Consider the following 18,201-nt stretch of genomic DNA (forward strand, 5'->3'; position numbering starts at 1 on the left):
GGCGCCTGGGTGGCTCAGTCGTTAAGCGTCTGCCTTCGGCTCAGGTCATGATCCCAGGGTCCTGGGATCGAGCCCCACATCGGGCTCCCTGCTCGGCGGGAAGCCTGCTTCTCCCTCTCCCACTCCCCCTGCTTGTGTTCCCTCTCTCGCTGTGTCTCTCTGTCAAATAAATAAATAAAATCTTAAAAAAAAAAAAAAATCTGCTGGTACCTCTCTCTTCCAGGGTCTTCCTTTCCTAAGAATTTCCAGGTAACCTCCAGAGTCACCAGGGAGTTTTGAAAATAACTCAGAGCTCTTTCCGCTCTCCTCCTTCTTTGTCCTGGGTTCTATTTCTTTTGGAAGCAGAGGAATGGCTGGGTGGCTCTTGACTTAGTGATGGTCCCACCAGTCCTCTTTCTAGGACATTATTTGAATCAGAATAGTTCTAGTCTGGTTCTTTCTCTCACTGCAGAGCTCTACAGAACAATTAGGGCCACCAGATGTGTACTGGCTACCTTGGTTCCTTGCAAGGTCCTTCCCCTCTCTGGGTCTCCTGTCCTTCATCTGCAGAATGAAAGGTCCTGCACTAGCTGGTCTCTAAAGCCCCTCCCAGTTTGGCATTCCAGTAGGCTGTCTAGGAGCCAAACATACGTCTCGGGAAAGGTCCCAGCCACCCGAGGAGGAAAGGTGAGCAGATTGGAGTGAGTTGTGTTGACTCATTGACTGCACAGCAGGCAGCACCAGGGAAGTATTTAGGCCTTTGCTTTGTCCTCCTCCTCCTCTTCCTCCTCTTCCTCCTCTTTGTGGCTGGCTGCCATACTCCCTGCCTGCTGCTTCCAGGAAGGTTTTCAAAGTGCTAGAGGAGCATGTTGTCTAAGACCAGATGTTTGGATTCTCTGCGGTCTGTGGTTCCTGTCTCCACTCTGCTCTGTGACTCTGGGTCACGGAGAATTTAGTGAGTGCCATGTGAATGAAGGTTGTCCATATCCCACAAAAGAATAAAGGCCGATGACATTTCCTGAGTGCTGCTTCTGTGTCAGGCAGTAAGCTGAGGGTCTCACACGTATATCCTCGAAACAGCCCTGTATGGGGGAGGCAGGGATCCTAGCTCTACACAGAGGAAACTGGAGGTCAGAGAGATGAAGTGACTTGCCCAAGGTCAACACAGCCAACGTAGAAGAACCAGGGTTTGAGCTGGGTCTTTCTCTACCTCCAAACCTGTTCTGTGAACCCATACCATCCTGTACCTGGTTTCATCTTTGTAAACCTGAGCCTACATACTTACCTGTCTGCTTCCCGTTGCCTTCTACAGGTCAGAAGGGGCAGCCACAGGGCAAGGGCCTGGGTCCAGCTGGCCATTTGCCTTGTTGCATGTTGACACTTAGGTTTTATTTTATTGAAGTATTGCATTGAAACTACTTCATATTTTTCAAAATGAAAATAACTTCAGTTACAGAAATATATGCTCATTGTAGACTATTAAAAAGATACTGCCTTGGGCACCTGGGTGGCTCAGTTGGTTAAGCGACTGCCTTCGGCTCAGGTCATGATCCTGGAGTCCCGGGATCGAGTCCCGCATCGGGCTCCCTGCTCGGCAGGGAGCCTGCTTCTCCCTCTGACCCTCCTCCCTCTCATGCTCTCTGTCTCTCATTCTCTCTGTCTCAAATAAATAAATAAAATCTTTAAAAAAAAAAAAAGATACTGCCTTTTTGACATACAGTAAAAATCACCTGAAACTCCTCTACCCAGGGGCAATCACTGCTGTTCCCTTGGTGAATTTTCTTCCAGACATAGCTCTGTGCGCCTCTTCATAAACAGATAAAAATGTACCCTTTTAGATAAATGGAATCTTGCTCCACAGATTGAAATCATTTTTTATCTCCTACTCAACAGACTGCTTTCATCCTTATCAGTATGAGTGAAATCAGCATTGAAATTATAATAGGTACATGATATTTAATTCTATTTATGTACCATTATTTATTTAACTGCCCTCTGTGGATGGGCCTTCTAATAATCTCCTTTTTTTATATTATAAACATTTCTGTGTCAAATATCCTTTAAAAGATGGCATCTTGTTTTAGTTTGCACTTCTTTCATTGTGAGTGACACTGATCTTGGTTTCCTATGATTATGGCCTCTGTATTTCTTGTTGGGGAAATTTTCTATGATGTCCTTTGCCCATTTTTCTATTGGACTATATGTTTTTTATTAACGGTTTTTAAGGGCTCTTTTTATTTTAAAGAGGTTAGGCCTTTGTATGTATTTCCAATATATATATATTTTAAAGATTTTATTTATTTATTTGAGAGAGAGAATGAGAGACAGAGCACGAGAGGGAAGAGGGTCAGAGGGAGAAGCAGACCCCCTGCTGAGCAGGGAGCCTGATGTGGGACTCGATCCCGGGACTCCAGGATCATGACCTGAGCTGAAGGCAGTCGCTTAACCAACTGAGCCACCCACGTGCCCCTGTATTTCCAATATTTTTTCTTCATTTGCATTCTTCCTCTAAACTTACTTATACCATTTTTTTTTGAATCCCCAAAAGCAATTTTGAGTAGTCAAATTGATCTTTTTTTTTAGAGCTTAGGTTTTACATCCTGCTTAGAAATGTTTTCCCTGCTCTGAGATGAAAAAAAAAAAGACCCCCATGTTTTCTACAAGTACTTTAATGATTTCTGGTTTTACATTCAAATCTTTGATGCACTTAGAATTTATTTTAGTGTAAGGAGTGAGGGTAAGAACCCAGCTTTATTTGTATGACAAATGATGAGCCAGTTGCCCCAAAGTCATATTATTGAAATCTCCCTCCCCCTCCATTAATCCGAATACCACCTTTATTAGGACCGAAATTTCCACAAGCTTGAATACTGAGGTCTTGAGAATGCTGATTCTGAGGTGCAGTGCTGTTCTATGTGGAGGAGGCTTCTTCCATGCCAGGTTCTCAGCTGGCATTGTTGCATGTCTTGGTGACTTTTCTCTTTGGAAAAGGAGGTTCTTATCTTATATCAGGTTACTGACATCTTTTCCTGGGGAGTGTGTTCTGGTGCTAAGGAAAGGCTGAGCAGCTGGCCCAGTTTCTCTGTGTGGAGACCATACCCAGTGACCTTTCCCTTTCTAGCTTTTACCACACATACCTGCAAGAAGACAGTTTTAAAAATCAAAGCCAAGTTTGTGCCTGAGTCCCCACTCAGCATGCTGAGACCACTCCCCCCTTTCCAGATAATGAATCTATGGTTGAGGAACATCCACCCCTCTTTCAGGAGGCCAGAGTTGTCCTGGTGTCATCTCTACTCCTTAGGAACCACTCTTTTCAGAATGAAAATCTTTAGATTCTTGGACACATAGACTTCTGCTGGCAACCAGAACCAAGACTTCTTGCGAATGAATCTGTTGGAGGGATTTTAAAAAAAGACATCGCTGCTCTTTGCCTCATTGTCCCCCCGACTTTAATCCTTGAATGGTTTAGGGTTATGTTGTCCAACCTGCTTCTCAAACTCTACTCTGTCACCATTGTTGGGGCACTTAAATTAGTGAGGGTATCCCCACTATGGGTTTGAGGAGTGGGGTGTGCTAAGGGAAACTATCACTTTGAGGATTATCAGGCGGTACATTATCTCATTAAATCATCACCATATTAGGGCGTTACTATTCATATCCCTGCTTTACTAAGTTTACTCAGAGAGGTTAAGTAACTTGCCCAGTTACACAGCTAGTAAGTGCAGAGCTGGGGTTTAAGCCAAGGTCTGTTCCACTCCAGAGTCTGTGCTTTTTCTCTTATACCAGATTGCCTCCCAGGGACAGGTTTTCAGGTTTTGGTGGCAGATGAAAAAGATCCTTTTCTTTTCTTTATTATTTTTTTTAAATATCAAAATTACTTTAATTGAACCCTATAACATCCCATTCATCTCATGAAGAGATGCATTTCCAATACATTTACTACTTTTTATTTTCAGATTAAGACTTTATATTTTTAGAGCAGTTTTAGGATCACACTAAGATTGAGGGTAAGGTTGAGAGATTTCCCATATACCTTCTGCCCCCCCCACATGCATAGTTTTCCCCATTATCAACATCCCAGGTTATTTTCTTTTAAATTCAGTTTTATTGAGGTATAATTTATACACAATAAAATTCACTCTTTTTAGGGATACAATTTGATGAATTTTGAGAAATGTATACAGTTATTTAACTACCATCCTAATCAAAATATGGAATATTTTAAGCACTCCAAAAGGTTCCCTTGTGCTGCTCTATAGTCAATCCCCTTCTTCTACCCTTAGGCCTTGGCAACTACTGATCTGATTTCTGTCCTTACAGCTTTGTCTTTTCTAGAATGTTATATAAATGAAATCATGCCATATGTAGCCTTTTGAGCTTGCCTTCTTTCTTTTAGCATAATGCTTTTGAGATTCATCCATGTTGTTGCATGTATAAAGAGTTCATTCCTTTTTATTGCTGAGTAATATTCCACTGTATGGACGTACCATAATTTGTTTATCGTTCACTTGTTGATGGACATTTGGGCGTCCATTTTTGGCTATTAAAATAAAGTTGTTTGAACATTCACTTACAGATCCCTGTGTGGACTTATATTTTAATTTCTCTTGGGTAAATACCTAGGAATAGGATTGCTGGGTTGTATGGTAAGTATATGTTTAATTTTATAAGAAATTGCTAAACTGTTTTTCAAGACAGCTGTACCATTATGTACTCCCATCAGCAATGCATGACAGTTCCAGTTACTCCACAGCCTTAACACTATTTTTATTATCTATTTTTAAAGATTTTTGCCACTGCAATAGGCATGCAGTGGATCTCCCTATGGTTTTAATTTACATTTCTCTAATGACTAATGATGTTGAGCATCTTTTCATGTGCTTATTTGCTGTCTCTATATCTTTTCTGGTGAAGCCTGTTCAAATTTTTTTCCCTTTAAAAAAATTGGGTTATTTTATTCTTACTGATTTCTAAGAGTCCTTTGTATGTTGTGGATGTAAGTCTGTGATCAAAATTGTATTTTGCAAGTATTTTTTCCCGACCTGTATCTTGTCTTTTCATTTTCTTAGGAGTATCTTTGGGAGAGCAGAATTTTAAAATTTTGTCAATTTTTTCCTGTTATGATTTATGTATTTTGTGTTTTATAAAAAATTCTTTGCATAATCTAAGATCACAAAAGTTTTCTTCTATGCTTTTTTCCTAGAAATTTTAAAGTTTTAGGTTTTGCATTTGGGTCTATGATCCATTTTGAGATTTCTTTTTAATATGACGTGTGAGGTAAGGGTCAAGGTTAATTTTTTTTGTATTTGAATGTCCAGTTTTTTCCGCAGCATTTATTAGAAAGATTCTCCTTTCTCCATTGCGTGGGTTTGGTACCTTTGTTGTAAATAATTGACTACATATGTGTTGGTCTATATCTGGATACTATTCTGTTCCTTTTATCTATTTGCCTATCTCTACACCAATACCATGTTGCTTTGATTACTAGCTTTATAGTGTCTTGAAATCAGGTAGTATGAGTCCTTCAGTTTTTTCTTTAGAGTTGTTTTGCCTATTCTAGGTACTTTGAATGTTCATTTATCTTTCAGAATCAGCTTGCCTATTTCTACAGAAAAGTCTTTGATAGGGATTGTGTTAAATTTTTAGGATCAGTTAGGGGGAATTCACATATTAACAATACAGTAGTCCCCTCTTATCCTGGGAGGATATATTCCAAGACCCCCCATGAATGGCTGAAACCATGGATAGTATGGAACCCTATATATACTATTTTCTTCCTGTACCTAAATACGTCAGATAAACTTTAATTTATAAACTGGACACAGTAAAAGATTAATAGCAATAATTAGTGATAAAATAGAACAATTGTAACAATATACTGTAATAAAATATGTATATATGTGGTTTCTTTCTCTCAAAACATCTTATTGTACTGACTCACCCTTTTTCTTGTGATGACAAGAGATGATAAAATGCCTATGAGGTGAGATGAAGTGAGGTGAATGACGTAGGCTACTATTGATCTTCTGACCATACGTCTGAAGGAGGATCATCTGCTTCTGGATCAAGATTGTTCATGGATAACTGAAACTGTACAAAGCAAAACTGTGGATAAATGGGGGGGTCTGTTATACTAATCTGATCCACTATCACAGTGTATATCTCCATTTATTTTTGTCTTCTTTAATTTCTCTTAGCAACATTTTACAGTTTTCAGCATATGGATCTTGTAGTTCTTTTGTTAGATTTATTCCTAGGTATTTCATAGTTTTTGATGCTCTTGTAAATGTTTTATGTTAAAGTCTCGTTTCTAATAGTTTATTGCTACTGTGTAGAAATACAATTGATGAGAAAGACATTTAATGGAGGGGAGGTCAGGTTGGTGATGGCTTCATTAGTTTCTGAAAAGCAGGGGCAGTAGTTCCAGAAGGTGACCCTATGCCCTGGGCTAACACTTCAGGGAGGTATTCAGCATTCTCTTCTAGAGTGTTACCTCCTTCACTAAACTGTAGGTTCCATGATGGCAGGCATTACTCATCTCTGTCCTTGGCACATAGCCTGGAGTCTGGCACAGAGTGAGCAATAGTAAAAGTTTACATGAATGAAAGATATACATATGTGTGTGTGTGTGTGTGTGTGTGTGTGTAATATACATATATATACATATTAAGATTTTATTTTGAAGTAATATCCACATCCACTGTGGGGCTCAAATTTACAACCCTGAGATTAAGAGTTGCACACTCTACTGAGCCAGTCAGGTGCCCTGAAAGAGATTTATTTTTATTTTTATTTTAAGATTTTATTTATTTGAGAGAGAGAGAGAGAGAAAGAGAGAGAATACGCTGGTGAGGGGCAGAGGGAGAGGGAAAGAATCTCAAGTAGACGCCATGATGAGTACAGATCCAACATGGGGCTCGATCCCATGACCTTGAGATCATGACCTGAACCAAAATCAAGAGTCAGATGCTTAACCAACTGAGCCACCCAGGTGCCCCAAGAGATATATTTTTATTTTATTATTTATTTATTATTTTTATTTTATTATTATTTTCTTTGGAGAGAGAGATAGCACGAGATGGGGGAGAGTCAGAGGGAGAAGCAGACTCCCCACTGAGCAGGGAGCCCAACGCAGGGCCTCGATTCCGGGATCTGGGATCATGACCTGAGCTGCAGGCAGATGCTTAACCCACTAAGCCACCCAGGCACCCCAAGAGATACATTTTTAAAGAAGAAATAACCTCATCGAGATTTAGTATTGATCATTTCTGTCACCCCTGGTTGTTTTCTAATCCTGTCAGCATTCATACATGTGTTTTTGCATGGATGTAGTGAGGATATATGCCCTACTTCCTATTCTCCTTTGATCACTAATGTAGATTGACCCTAGGACATGTGGCTCAGCCCACAGTTCCAATATCGAATGAATCTTGTTGTTGTTCCTGGGGAGTTAGATAGGTGGTGAAGCATTTAGATTAAAAAAATACCACCGGCAGTAAAGTAATAAACCATGATCCATGCATTAGGTCATTGATTTATTAATTCACTCATTCAGCACACTTCCACTGAGAAGTCACTGCTTGCCTGGCACTGTCCTTGGTGCTAGAGCCACAGAGCCTCATGTGAACTGGTCCCTTCCCCACAGTGCTCCAGACTCAGGGGAAGGAAGACAGACATCAAAGGACGATTACAGTGGACCATGTAAGTACCACAATGGAGGTTCGGGCAGGACACTCTGGGAGCATGGAGAAGGGTGAGGGTTTGGAGAAAGCTTTCTGCAGGAGCTGAAACCCGAGCTATCTCCAAAGTCAAAAGGATGTTGTCTATGAGAGTGAACATCCAGAAACTGGTTTACAAGACTGCAAGAGAGGAAGGCTAGCTCATCACCTCGGATGGCCACTTAGAGTAAGTTGTACTTGGCGCTTTGTTCCTTCCCTGGGTTACTGTCCTTATCACCCAAGGATAGTTTTAGGATTGTTTAAATATGGTTTCCTTGTGTTTTAGACAAAGCACTTTATATACATTATTTTATCCTCATAACAACTCTGGAAGTTCTAATGTTGGAAGAAACTCCATGTTGGAGATTCAGTGGGACGGAATGACTTGCCCGAGGCTCCACAGCTAAGTGGCAGCGTGAAGACTCGATCCAGGTCTGGCCGACTCAGAGCCTGTACTTTTTTTTTTTTTTTAAGATTTTATTTATTTATTTGACAGAGAGAGACACAGTGAGAGAGGAGCACAGGAAGGGGGAGTGGAGGGGGGAGAGGCAGGCTTCCCGCCGAGTGGGGAGCCCGATGCGGGGCTCGATCCCAGGACCCTGGCACCATGACCTGAGCCGAAGGCAGGCGCTTAACGACTGAGCCACCCAGGCGCCCTCTCCTGCCTCTTTCCACAAAGGAATCACCTCCCTCCTAGCTCCAAGCTTGTACTTTCTGACCACTACACAATACAACTCCACAATGATAAGCACAGCAGATGATGATGATAACCCCCCCCAAATGTGAGCCCTCAAAATGTGCCAATCCCTGGGCTAAGTGATGTACATTTATTATCTCATAGGATTTATATACTTATAATTATCCCCATTCTACACATGCGGAAATTGGATCTTGGGTTTGTCACCTACGCATTGTGTCTTAGTTATGTATTTCTGCATTACAAATTACCCTAACCTTGGTGGCTTAACACAGTACATGTTTATTATCTCAGTTTCCGTGGGCTGGAGTGCTGGAGTGGCTCTGCTGGGTCATCCTGGCTCAGGGCCTCTTGTAAAGTTGTAGTTGAGCTCTTGGTTAGGACTGTAGTCATCTCAAGGCTTGTTTGGGGTTGTGGAGTGGGGGGAATCTGATTCTATGCTCACTGTTGGGGTTGCTTGTAGGCCTAAGTTCCTTACCCTCTGGGCCTCTCCATAGGCTGCCTGAGTGTCCTCACGACATGGAAGCTGGTTTCCCTTAGGGTGAGAGATTCTCTGGGAGGGCAGTGAGAGAGCGTGCCCAGGACAGAAGCTGTAGTCTTTTTATGACCTGTTCTCCAAGTGATGGGACATTGTATCTGCTGTATTTCGTCTGCTGGGTGCAAGTCCGTAAGTCCAGCCCACACTCAAGGGAAGGGGAAGTAAGTTCCATGTCTTGAGTGGAGGAGTGTCAGATAATTTGTTATGTATCTTTAAAGCATGGCTAGTAAATAGCTGAGCTGAGATTCAAACCCAGGAGGACTGACTCCAGACCCCGTAGTTTGAGCTGTTCTATTATATTGCCTCCATATTTCACAAAAGCATTTTTGCTGGGTACTCTGTGGAAAGAAACTCGATTCCTGCCCTCTGGGGACTTTTAAGAAGTCCTCTGAGAAAGTAAGGTAGAAATACACAAGTGGATGGGAGGCCTGGGTGGCTTTGTCGCTTAAGGGTCTGACTTTTGATCTCAGCTCAGGTCTTGATCTCAGGGTCATAAGTTCAAGCTCCATGCTGGGTGTGGAGCCTACTTAAAAAAAAAAAAAAAAAAAAGGAAATACATAAGTAGCCAAATAAGTAGAGGGAGAGAAGTAAGGAGATAATTGGACTAGTTGAAGGAACAGCCACAGGAATTGCAAGGGCAGGCTAGTTTGGGCTTTCATGAATTCAGTCCAGATAGGCTTTCTGACCGAGCCCACTTTGTGAAACACAGCAGTGGAGAGAGAGTTGCCCTGTCTTCAGCAATTCTCATCAGCGAACTCTGTTTGCCAGCCAATCCCCCTCCTCAAAAGAAATGGGACTCTGCCTGGAGATAGCTATAGAGGCTAATGAGAGTGTTTTTTCCTGAGCCATATACGCACAGATCATACTGACACATTCAAGCCGGAACAGCTAATAGCATCATCTGGGCTCCCACACATTCACCACCCAGCACTTCCCTGAGCCTGGGTTGCCATGGACAACCAGAGGCTGTCTCCCAGTCTCTCAAAACACTCCTACGTAACCCTGTTCCACAGATGGCAGCAGAGAAATGAGGTCCCAGCAAGATGCAAATGAACCTTTGGAGATGTACTGAGCCTGGCACTTTTCACTGTCATTTCAGTTCAAGTGACATCTCTATTCAACTCTTTAAAAATGACACTGAAAAACCATTTGGGCCAGAAGTAGGCGGCTTCCTCCTGAGTTGGGCTGTCCTGCTTTCAATAGATGGCATTGGAAACAAGGCCCTTGGCAGGGTGGGTAGGGTGACTTCTCAGCTGGGCCAGGCCCCTGGGTGGGCACTGCTCCTCTTCCATCATGATCCTTCAGATGGACCCAGGCCACACCTAGAAAACACCCTGGGGTCCTGAAAAAGCCCCATCATCACCCTGGAATTAGTGGGGCTCAGTCTCCTATTCACAGATCATAGGTGTCCTTTTCTACCATTTATGGGGAGTCTGTTTTTTAACAACTGCTTTAAACAATAGTAATGATGCTGGTGTCAATTGAATAATAGAAGCTAACATTTAGTGTGTGTGATGTACCAAGCTGTGTGCTACGTGCTTTTTGTCCTTTAAGGCTCCTGACACCCATGAGAGAAACATCCTATTATCCTGATAATATAGGTAATGAAAGTGAGTTTGGCAAGGTTAAATTTCTTGCCCATGGTCACACAGCTATTTAGTGACTGGGCTGATAACCTGAGCCCAGATGTGTCTGACTCCAAAATCCATGTTCCCACTCCTTCTCCCTCCCCTGGGTCTTGCTCTCACATTGCTGGTTCTCCACCCGCCACACTGTCTCTGCACTTTGGCTGTCGGTTCTTGCCTCGAGCACCTGTTGCTCAGGAACCTGCTGGGACAAGTCTTCTGCCTCGACCTCGACATGCTCCTTCGGATGAATTGGTGTTAGCCCTGCGGCCCCACGCACCAGGGTAAGAGAGACTCTCGCTTCCTGCCCTGGCCCGAGGGACCGACTGGCTGGGCCTGCCTTCTGCCCAGCTCACCGGTCATGGAAGAGAGTTTGGACACACCCTCCACTCTTGCCTGATGAAAAAAGTTTACAGAGCCCAGATCGTTCCTCTCACCATAGTGGAGAGTCTAATGACTTAGAGGTTAGGGTCGTGCCTGACAGGTGAGCCAGAAAGCTCTGCTCTGTTCCCCTACTGCACCTGTCCCTGGCTAGTCTCGGGTACCGGGTACCTCGTGGCTCTCACACAGACTGGTTGTCATACTCATACATGCCTTCACTTCCCCCGGCACGGTGCTGCAGTCTAAATCCTCCATGGAAGGAGACAGCCTTATATATTTATTTAAAAACCATCTTGTTAGGCTGGGAGTGAAATTTCCTTCCTAAGGAATCAGGTAGTCTTTCCATGGTCTCACTAAGCTCCCTACAATAAATGGCCATTGGACTTTCCAAAATGAGAGTGTTTCCCTTGGGGGTTGTCCAACAGCCTTGCCGCCCACGGTTGAGTCTGGCTCACCTGTGTTCTGTCAACCAGAATTCTCCATCCACCAGAACTTCTGCAGCCTTCAACACCGTGGCTCTTGAGACTTGGGGTTAGGACCCTGCGGTGTGCTGCCAGACTCCCAAGTACACTGCACTTCTTGAACATGAGTGAATTGTGTTTGGTCTAGCATAATTGTTAGCCTGGAGCCAGTTCTTTATTGTGATGCCTGTATGACCCCTGGTAGTTCTTTCTCAGGGTTACCTTAAAGGATACACGTTAAAAATAGCAATCATTTAGCTGATCGGACTCAGTAATTTCTATTATTGGCATTACAAGTCTTCAGTAAATTGGGACTCAGGGGTGTGGGGGACAGAAAGAAATATGCTTGGGAAACATCCTGGGCCTGAGTTTTTCTGGAAATGTAAAATGAGGGCTTGCAGGAAAGAACTGTTTAATTGTCTCCATGCCCTGACATCTTACGGTCTTCCTAAGTAGCTAGAGGTTTATAATTTTAGAGATGTCATGCATGTAGACTCGGGGGAGTACTCATTTTTGTCTAATTGGTTGCTAAGATCAGGTATCTATGGAAACAGTCTTCCGTTAGTATTCAAGATAGGAAATGTTTTTCTTTTACTCTGCACGATTACACGAGTATAGCGTTCCTTGTGTGATGGCTTCTTGCAAGGCCTGCCATAGAAATTGGATTTCTTAGGCCTGTGAACGAAGCAGAAGGTACACCTTCTCCTCCCCCTGCCTTGAGCTACCTCTGCATCTTCAGAAACCAATGGTCCTACCCCACAAAACCTCATAATTACTCTTCCCAGATTATTGTACAAGTTGAATATTAAAAGTTGTGTCTCAGCAGTGGCTTTATAAACTCCAAGGCAAGTTTATTTTCAAAACCTTGTTCTGTATTACTTTTGTCTTTCTACTCAGGTTTTACCTTACCATTGACATTTTTTTGCATTTGTATAATGTGTTTCTGTGTGACTCTGAAAATTCTCAGAGATGAGTACTGGATTTTCTCCAGTACGAATATACCTCCCTACCCCTGGCATAAGATGGTTTCTGGGGCATGGTGAGGTTCCTTGAAAGCTTTGCCTTTATTTTGTTCTATTTTTTAAAATTTTATTTACCGAGGAAGCCTGTTAACTTGTACAGGGAATAAGCAGTCTTTCTCCTGGTGGTTGAGTGAAAAGATGGGAAAAGTTCTCTTTTTCTCTTTTTATTTATTTTTTTCCTCTCAAATTCTGTCTCCAGAATTGTAATCTAGTGTCCAACATATCTTAATCCCAGAAAGTGACATTCTAGACCGTGTATTTTCTTCCATTTGACTCTGTATTTTTTGGTTTGGCTTTTTGCATATGCTACTAACCATTTGTTCATTCCTTATTCCAAGTATCTGAGTCCTACTTTCGCCTGACACCATGAGGCCCTAGGATTATCTTGGTGATTGAGGTAGATACATTTTCTGTCCTGGCCAGGGTCACCATCTCACCAGGGAGACAAGGTAGCCAGGCAGTTACAGCACAATGTGGGGCAGTTTTAATGAGAGAACCCAGGGCATGTGTGATCGCAGAGAAGGGACAGTAACTCAGATGTGAGATCAGAGAAGTCCTCTTGGAGGAGGTGACACTTGGTCAACTGACACCTGAAAGATAAGCATGTGTTAGAGCAGAGGGATCCAGACAGGGGAAAGAATGTTTCATGGAGAGGGAACAGAAGGTGTTGAGTGCCTGAGGTGTTTGCAGAAAGAAAACTAAAACCTGGTTTTGTTCTTACTTAGTCCCCCAAACCAGATTTCATAGAAAATTATTACAGTATTGTGCCTTCGCTTTAGCTTTACCAACTCAAAACCAGAAGGACAGTGCGCGCGTTCTAGGCATGTTTAAGAATGCGCGGCAAGTCACTGGGCCCCGGAGGAGTAAGGTGGGCATAGTCTGAGTTTGCCAAGAGGCTGTGTTCATTAACATCCCCCTTAAACTGTTCTTGGATGCCTAAGCAAAGGATTACAGAAGGGAAGTAATGTCGAATTCAGCTTTTCTCCGACAAGGGCCCCTCTTGACACAGAGCAGCAGACCCCCTGAGCTGCCTACTGGAGAGTCAAATGTAGAATGTTTATTTCCAGAAGTAGTCACAGTAGTCTAAGCTTGGACCGTGTGTCCTGGGTTCCTTTGGAATGTTCCAGAAGTCAGAAGTGACTTCTGAGTTTTTTAACATTGGACACCCACATTTGACCACAGACAGCTGTGACCACGCATGTGGGCAGTGGGTGAGCCTGGATCTGGAGTCTTGGGGCATAAATGGTGGATGAGCACTAGTTGTCGGCTCCAGTTCTGCCTCCTGGTGTAGATGCTGTTCATCTGAGGCATGTACTCTTGGGAGCTCACATAGATTTTGATCATCACTCCTCTCCCCAAACATTTGTTGTGGAGAAGTAAAAGTACTATGGTAGTTCATAATGGCAGAAATTGTTAATGGAACATCAGCAAACCCTGTGGTCCGAGGGTGAAAACAGTAGTTATCGAAGTATGAATCTCGGAATAGCAGCATCAACCTCAACCAGGAACTTGTTAGAAATGCCCATTCTCTGTCCCACTCCAGACCTGCTGAATCAGCACCTCTGGCAGGGGCCCAATAATTTGTGTCTTAACAACCCACCAGGTGATTCTGATGCACACTGAAGCTTGAGAAACATAGGAGTAAATAATACAAGCTACAGGTAATGAGAACATCCTGAGACTCCTACTGATGGGCTGCCTGTGATTTCCACCCCCTTCTTGCCACAGAAGAAGGCATCTTGGAATGCCAGTGAGCGTGATGTCCTAATGGGGGCGGCCATGAATTTGCACAAGTTTATTAAAATGTGTACACTATTGTTAACTTGGCTACTTTATTTTTTATTGATGAATAACGTGTGACCAAAATCTTGGCAACAGGGATACCACAGTTAAATGCTGTGGTTCTGTTACTATAGCTGGACCAGTGGCTTTCATTCTTTCTTTCTTTCTTTTCGGATGATACCCTACAATAAGAAATACGTTTAAACTGTTATCCAGGAGACACCTACATGTGTGTATAACCCCAACAAGTGTTTCGTGAAGTAACACCCTTGTTATATTTTCTGTGCTGCTCTATTAAAAGTATGCCGGTTGCAATGCATAAAATTCTTCTCATGACCCACCCATGAAATGTGACCTACGGTTTGGAAAAACATGGATATAATGAGCTGTCTTTGCGTGGACTCTGTCTCTGGAGCGGGAGAGGGGTGGGGCTGCCTTCACCTCCAAGTCAGGTAGACTTGGTTTTCGGTCTCTGTTCTGCTGCTCTCAGCTGTGTGACCGTAGGCAATTTACTTATGTTCTCTGAGCTTTAACTTCCTCATCTGTCAATATGGATAATATCTCCCTCATGGGGTTTTGGTGACACGTAAATGACAACACATTGCACATGGTGACTAGCACTGGTAGCCACTGCCATACTCGTGGGAACAGTATTGTTAGCACTGTTTTTCAGAGCATCAGCAGTTATATACATTTCTGTGGTCACTACCCCAAAGCAGTCTTTCACAATTTTGCCCCAGACTACAATGAGTAAGTGTTCCCTGTAGTCTGTGTATTCAGAAATATTTTTGAGGTGATTTTCTCCTCAAAATGCATCCAACTTCTGCACTCTATTCCAAAATAGATTCAAGTTTTGACACATATTTTGGAATATTTTGTTTTGATAGAAAATTTCATCCCCCCGGGCCCAAATCCTTGAGGGCAGTGAGATTGTAGAGCATGCCCTGAGTGGCTACACGTACCACCAGCATAGCCTTGAGCATAGGTATTTGGGAAGTGTAGACCTCATGATGGTGTTTCTGTGGCAAGATGTCCTTGTTAAACTTTTCTTGAATCGTCCTGTTTGTTGGTGATTCGGGGTAGCATCTCCATGTATGTAACTCTGTAAACTGGCACGTCAGGTCACTCACGGACCCTGGGCAGTTGGCGTGTGCAAGGACCAGGGATTGATCACACATGCATCCATTAGCTGGGGAGACCCAGCTAATGTCTGTTTGTTTTTCTGGAGGTCATGATTGTGGTTGGTGGCCAGGCCCCCAAGGCGATCCGCAGCGTGGAATGCTATGATTTCGAAGAGGACCGGTGGGACCAGATTGCTGAGCTTCCCTCCAGGAGATGCAGAGCAGGTGAGCAGCACCATCTGTCATTTTGCAGCCTGCCTTTCCCCAGCTGGTCTCTGCTTACTGCCGGAAACCCTCCCCTGCTCCTTGTGTCCACAAACATCTATGCATTTACAGACTCTCCTCCTCTTCCTTCTCCACTTGCCCGATTTCTGGCTGCCCCTTCTGGGGTCGGTTCTTATGTGCTTAGGGACTTCACGCTAGGACAAGTATTTGCTTGAATCAAACAACATTGGATAAGCATATATGAATAGAAATCCAGTGAGCCCCATGAACACTTCCAGTTCTGTAAAGTTGGAGATCACTGTGGTGAATTATTCATGTGACTGCCTGGCTCCCCTGTTGTCACATCGTCACCGCATGAGTGATCAGCCGCCTGAGATGACCTCCATGCCTTGGTTTCCTGTGTGCAGGTGTGGTGTTCATGGCTGGTCACGTGTATGCTGTGGGCGGGTTTAATGGCTCACTGCGAGTGCGAACCGTGGATGTATATGACGGTGTGAAGGACCAGTGGACATCCATCGCCAGCATGCAGGAGCGCCGGAGCACTCTGGGCGCAGCCGTACTCAATGACCTGCTCTACGCTGTGGGGGGCTTTGATGGCAGTACTGGTAGGTCTGGGATGTGGTCCCCACTCCTCCCAGCCTGGGACATGCCCTCAGTGCAACCCTGGTTGCTCAGCCAGTTCTTGGGCCAACCTTCTGTCCATCCATAGCTCCTTCCTCAACAGCATACTCATCCTGCCTCATCTCCTACCTTGCTTGCCAGAGCCAGGCCTTCCTATATACAAGATATGTAACTGCCCACATGCTATCATTTCTAGGACTCTAGGAAGGATCCTGCGCTCAGAAGAGGTCCTTTTCTCCTCTCTATTATATGGGAACCCATTTTTTCGAAAGACAAGACTTAGAAAGAGAGCATGCTCAGCTGCAGGGCATCTCAGGACTGTCCGAAGCCTCTGCTGGATGGACAAGAGAGCTGGGGTTCAGCCATGGGAGAGACCTGGCTCGGGCCCTGCCATCTTTTTTTTTTTTTTTTAAAGATTTTATTTATTTATTTGAGAGAGAATGAGATAGAGAGCATGAGAGGGGGGAGGGTCAGAGAGAGAGAGGCAGACTCCCCGCTGAGCAGGGAGCCCGACGTGGGACTCGATCCCGGGACTCCAGGATCATGACCTGAGCCGAAGGCAGTCGCTTAACCAACTGAGCCACCCAGGCGCCCGGGCCCTGCCATCTTTGTCCATTGCCTTTTTACTGCCCCAAGAAGCTTTGCCTGGCTGTGTCACTGCGGGAGCGTCCCCTTGCTCCTGGCTTCTGTGTCACTTCAGAGTTCAAATCAGAAACTACGAATAGATGTGGACTTGGAGAGATTATCTCATCTCTCCTATGCCTCCAGGTGAAAGTCTCTATAGACAGTAACTCTGTTACTGAAATGCCCCCAGGGATGTGGAAAACAATATTTTTTACTTCCCTGAATTTTCATTTGTGTCTTTACCACTTGGTAACCTTTCCCAGTCTTCTCTTTGCCTCACTCATAAAATTCCAGGGTCTGCAGTTCCTCCAGGGGCTGCCTGTAGTGGGTAGGACCTGAGTAATAAAGAGAAAAAAAGGGAGTGGAGCGTTGTTTCTTTTAGAAATTGCTCTCAGCTGCAAGTAGAAAACCTCACCAAACTGTGGCTGAAACAATTGAGAGGTAACTGTTTTACCCATGAAACAAGGAGTCTGGAAGTTGGCAGTTGCTCACTTCATCCCCTTGCTCAAGAATATTGGGGCCAAGCTCTTTAAACGTCCCTTGGCTGTATCCTCCTGATCATAAGATGGCTGTTACAGCTCCAGCCAGCACACTGGTATTCCAGGTAGCAGCAAGCAGGTTGGTGTTGCACCTATATCAGAAAAACAAAGACTATTTCAGAAATGCCCATGAGACTTCTGCTTGGGCTTCATTGACTGGGTCACCCCTAGGGAGTCTGGGAAGGTAAGTGTTGAGATTTCTAGCTTCTAATGTAGAGGAAGAGAAGGGAAAAGAAGGTGTTTGGTGAGGCAACCTCCTATTTCCCCTCCATTCTGTAGGTGTAACAGTTTACATTTGCAGGGCAGTTCTGTTGTACCCCCGTGTCCTCTCATGACCCGCCCTGAGTCAGGCCTCAGTGGACCTCTCAGGTACTCACTGTAGATGTGCTTCAGGGAGGTGCCCCAGACCACATGGCAAGGGAGAGGTGGTGCTTAGCCTCACAAGTGGGCTTCTCACCCTCTCCCAGCCTCACTTGGGCACACTGGGTGAGGCCTGGCACCGTAGAATCCTCATGAGTCTCTTGTCTCCCAGGCCTAGCGTCCGTGGAAGCCTACAGCTACAAGACCAACGAGTGGTTCTTCGTGGCCCCGATGAACACGCGGCGGAGCAGCGTGGGTGTGGGTGTCGTGGAGGGTAAGGAACGGCAGGGGGCAGCCGCCCATCCGTGCCCCAGCCCATGGGTCTTGTCCTAGTGCCCTGGCTCTGTTCCTCCCATCACGGCTCTGAGTCAGGTACCAGCATCCTGACAGAATAGGTGAGGAAGGTTGAGGTGCAGAGAAGTGCAGCTACTGGCTCGAGGCTAGCGGGTGGCCCGCCGTGTTGGGAAGAGTAAGAGGAGCCTAAGGGGGAACACTGGCCTGTCCCTTT

The 18,201-nt window shown here is 44.4% G+C and overlaps 1 protein-coding gene across 3 annotated transcripts in view; it reads left to right on the forward strand.

The window, feature by feature from the left end:
* The window catches only part of KLHL3 (kelch like family member 3), a 95,003-nt gene that overhangs the window by 58,581 nt on the left and 18,221 nt on the right, over positions 1 to 18,201 (forward strand). For all 3 annotated transcript variants that reach the window (XM_081827021.1, XM_081827019.1, XM_081827020.1), the window contains 3 exons: positions 15,432 to 15,549; positions 15,957 to 16,154; positions 17,866 to 17,967. In XM_081827021.1, the coding sequence (XP_081683147.1) occupies positions 15,432 to 15,549; positions 15,957 to 16,154; positions 17,866 to 17,967 (418 nt within the window). The remainder of the gene's footprint in view (positions 1 to 15,431; positions 15,550 to 15,956; positions 16,155 to 17,865; positions 17,968 to 18,201) is intronic.

Source organism: Leptonychotes weddellii, chromosome 7 (assembly GCF_054177405.1).
Source record: "Leptonychotes weddellii isolate Sample4059 chromosome 7, ASM5417740v2, whole genome shotgun sequence".
NCBI classification, from domain to species: domain Eukaryota; kingdom Metazoa; phylum Chordata; class Mammalia; order Carnivora; family Phocidae; genus Leptonychotes; species Leptonychotes weddellii.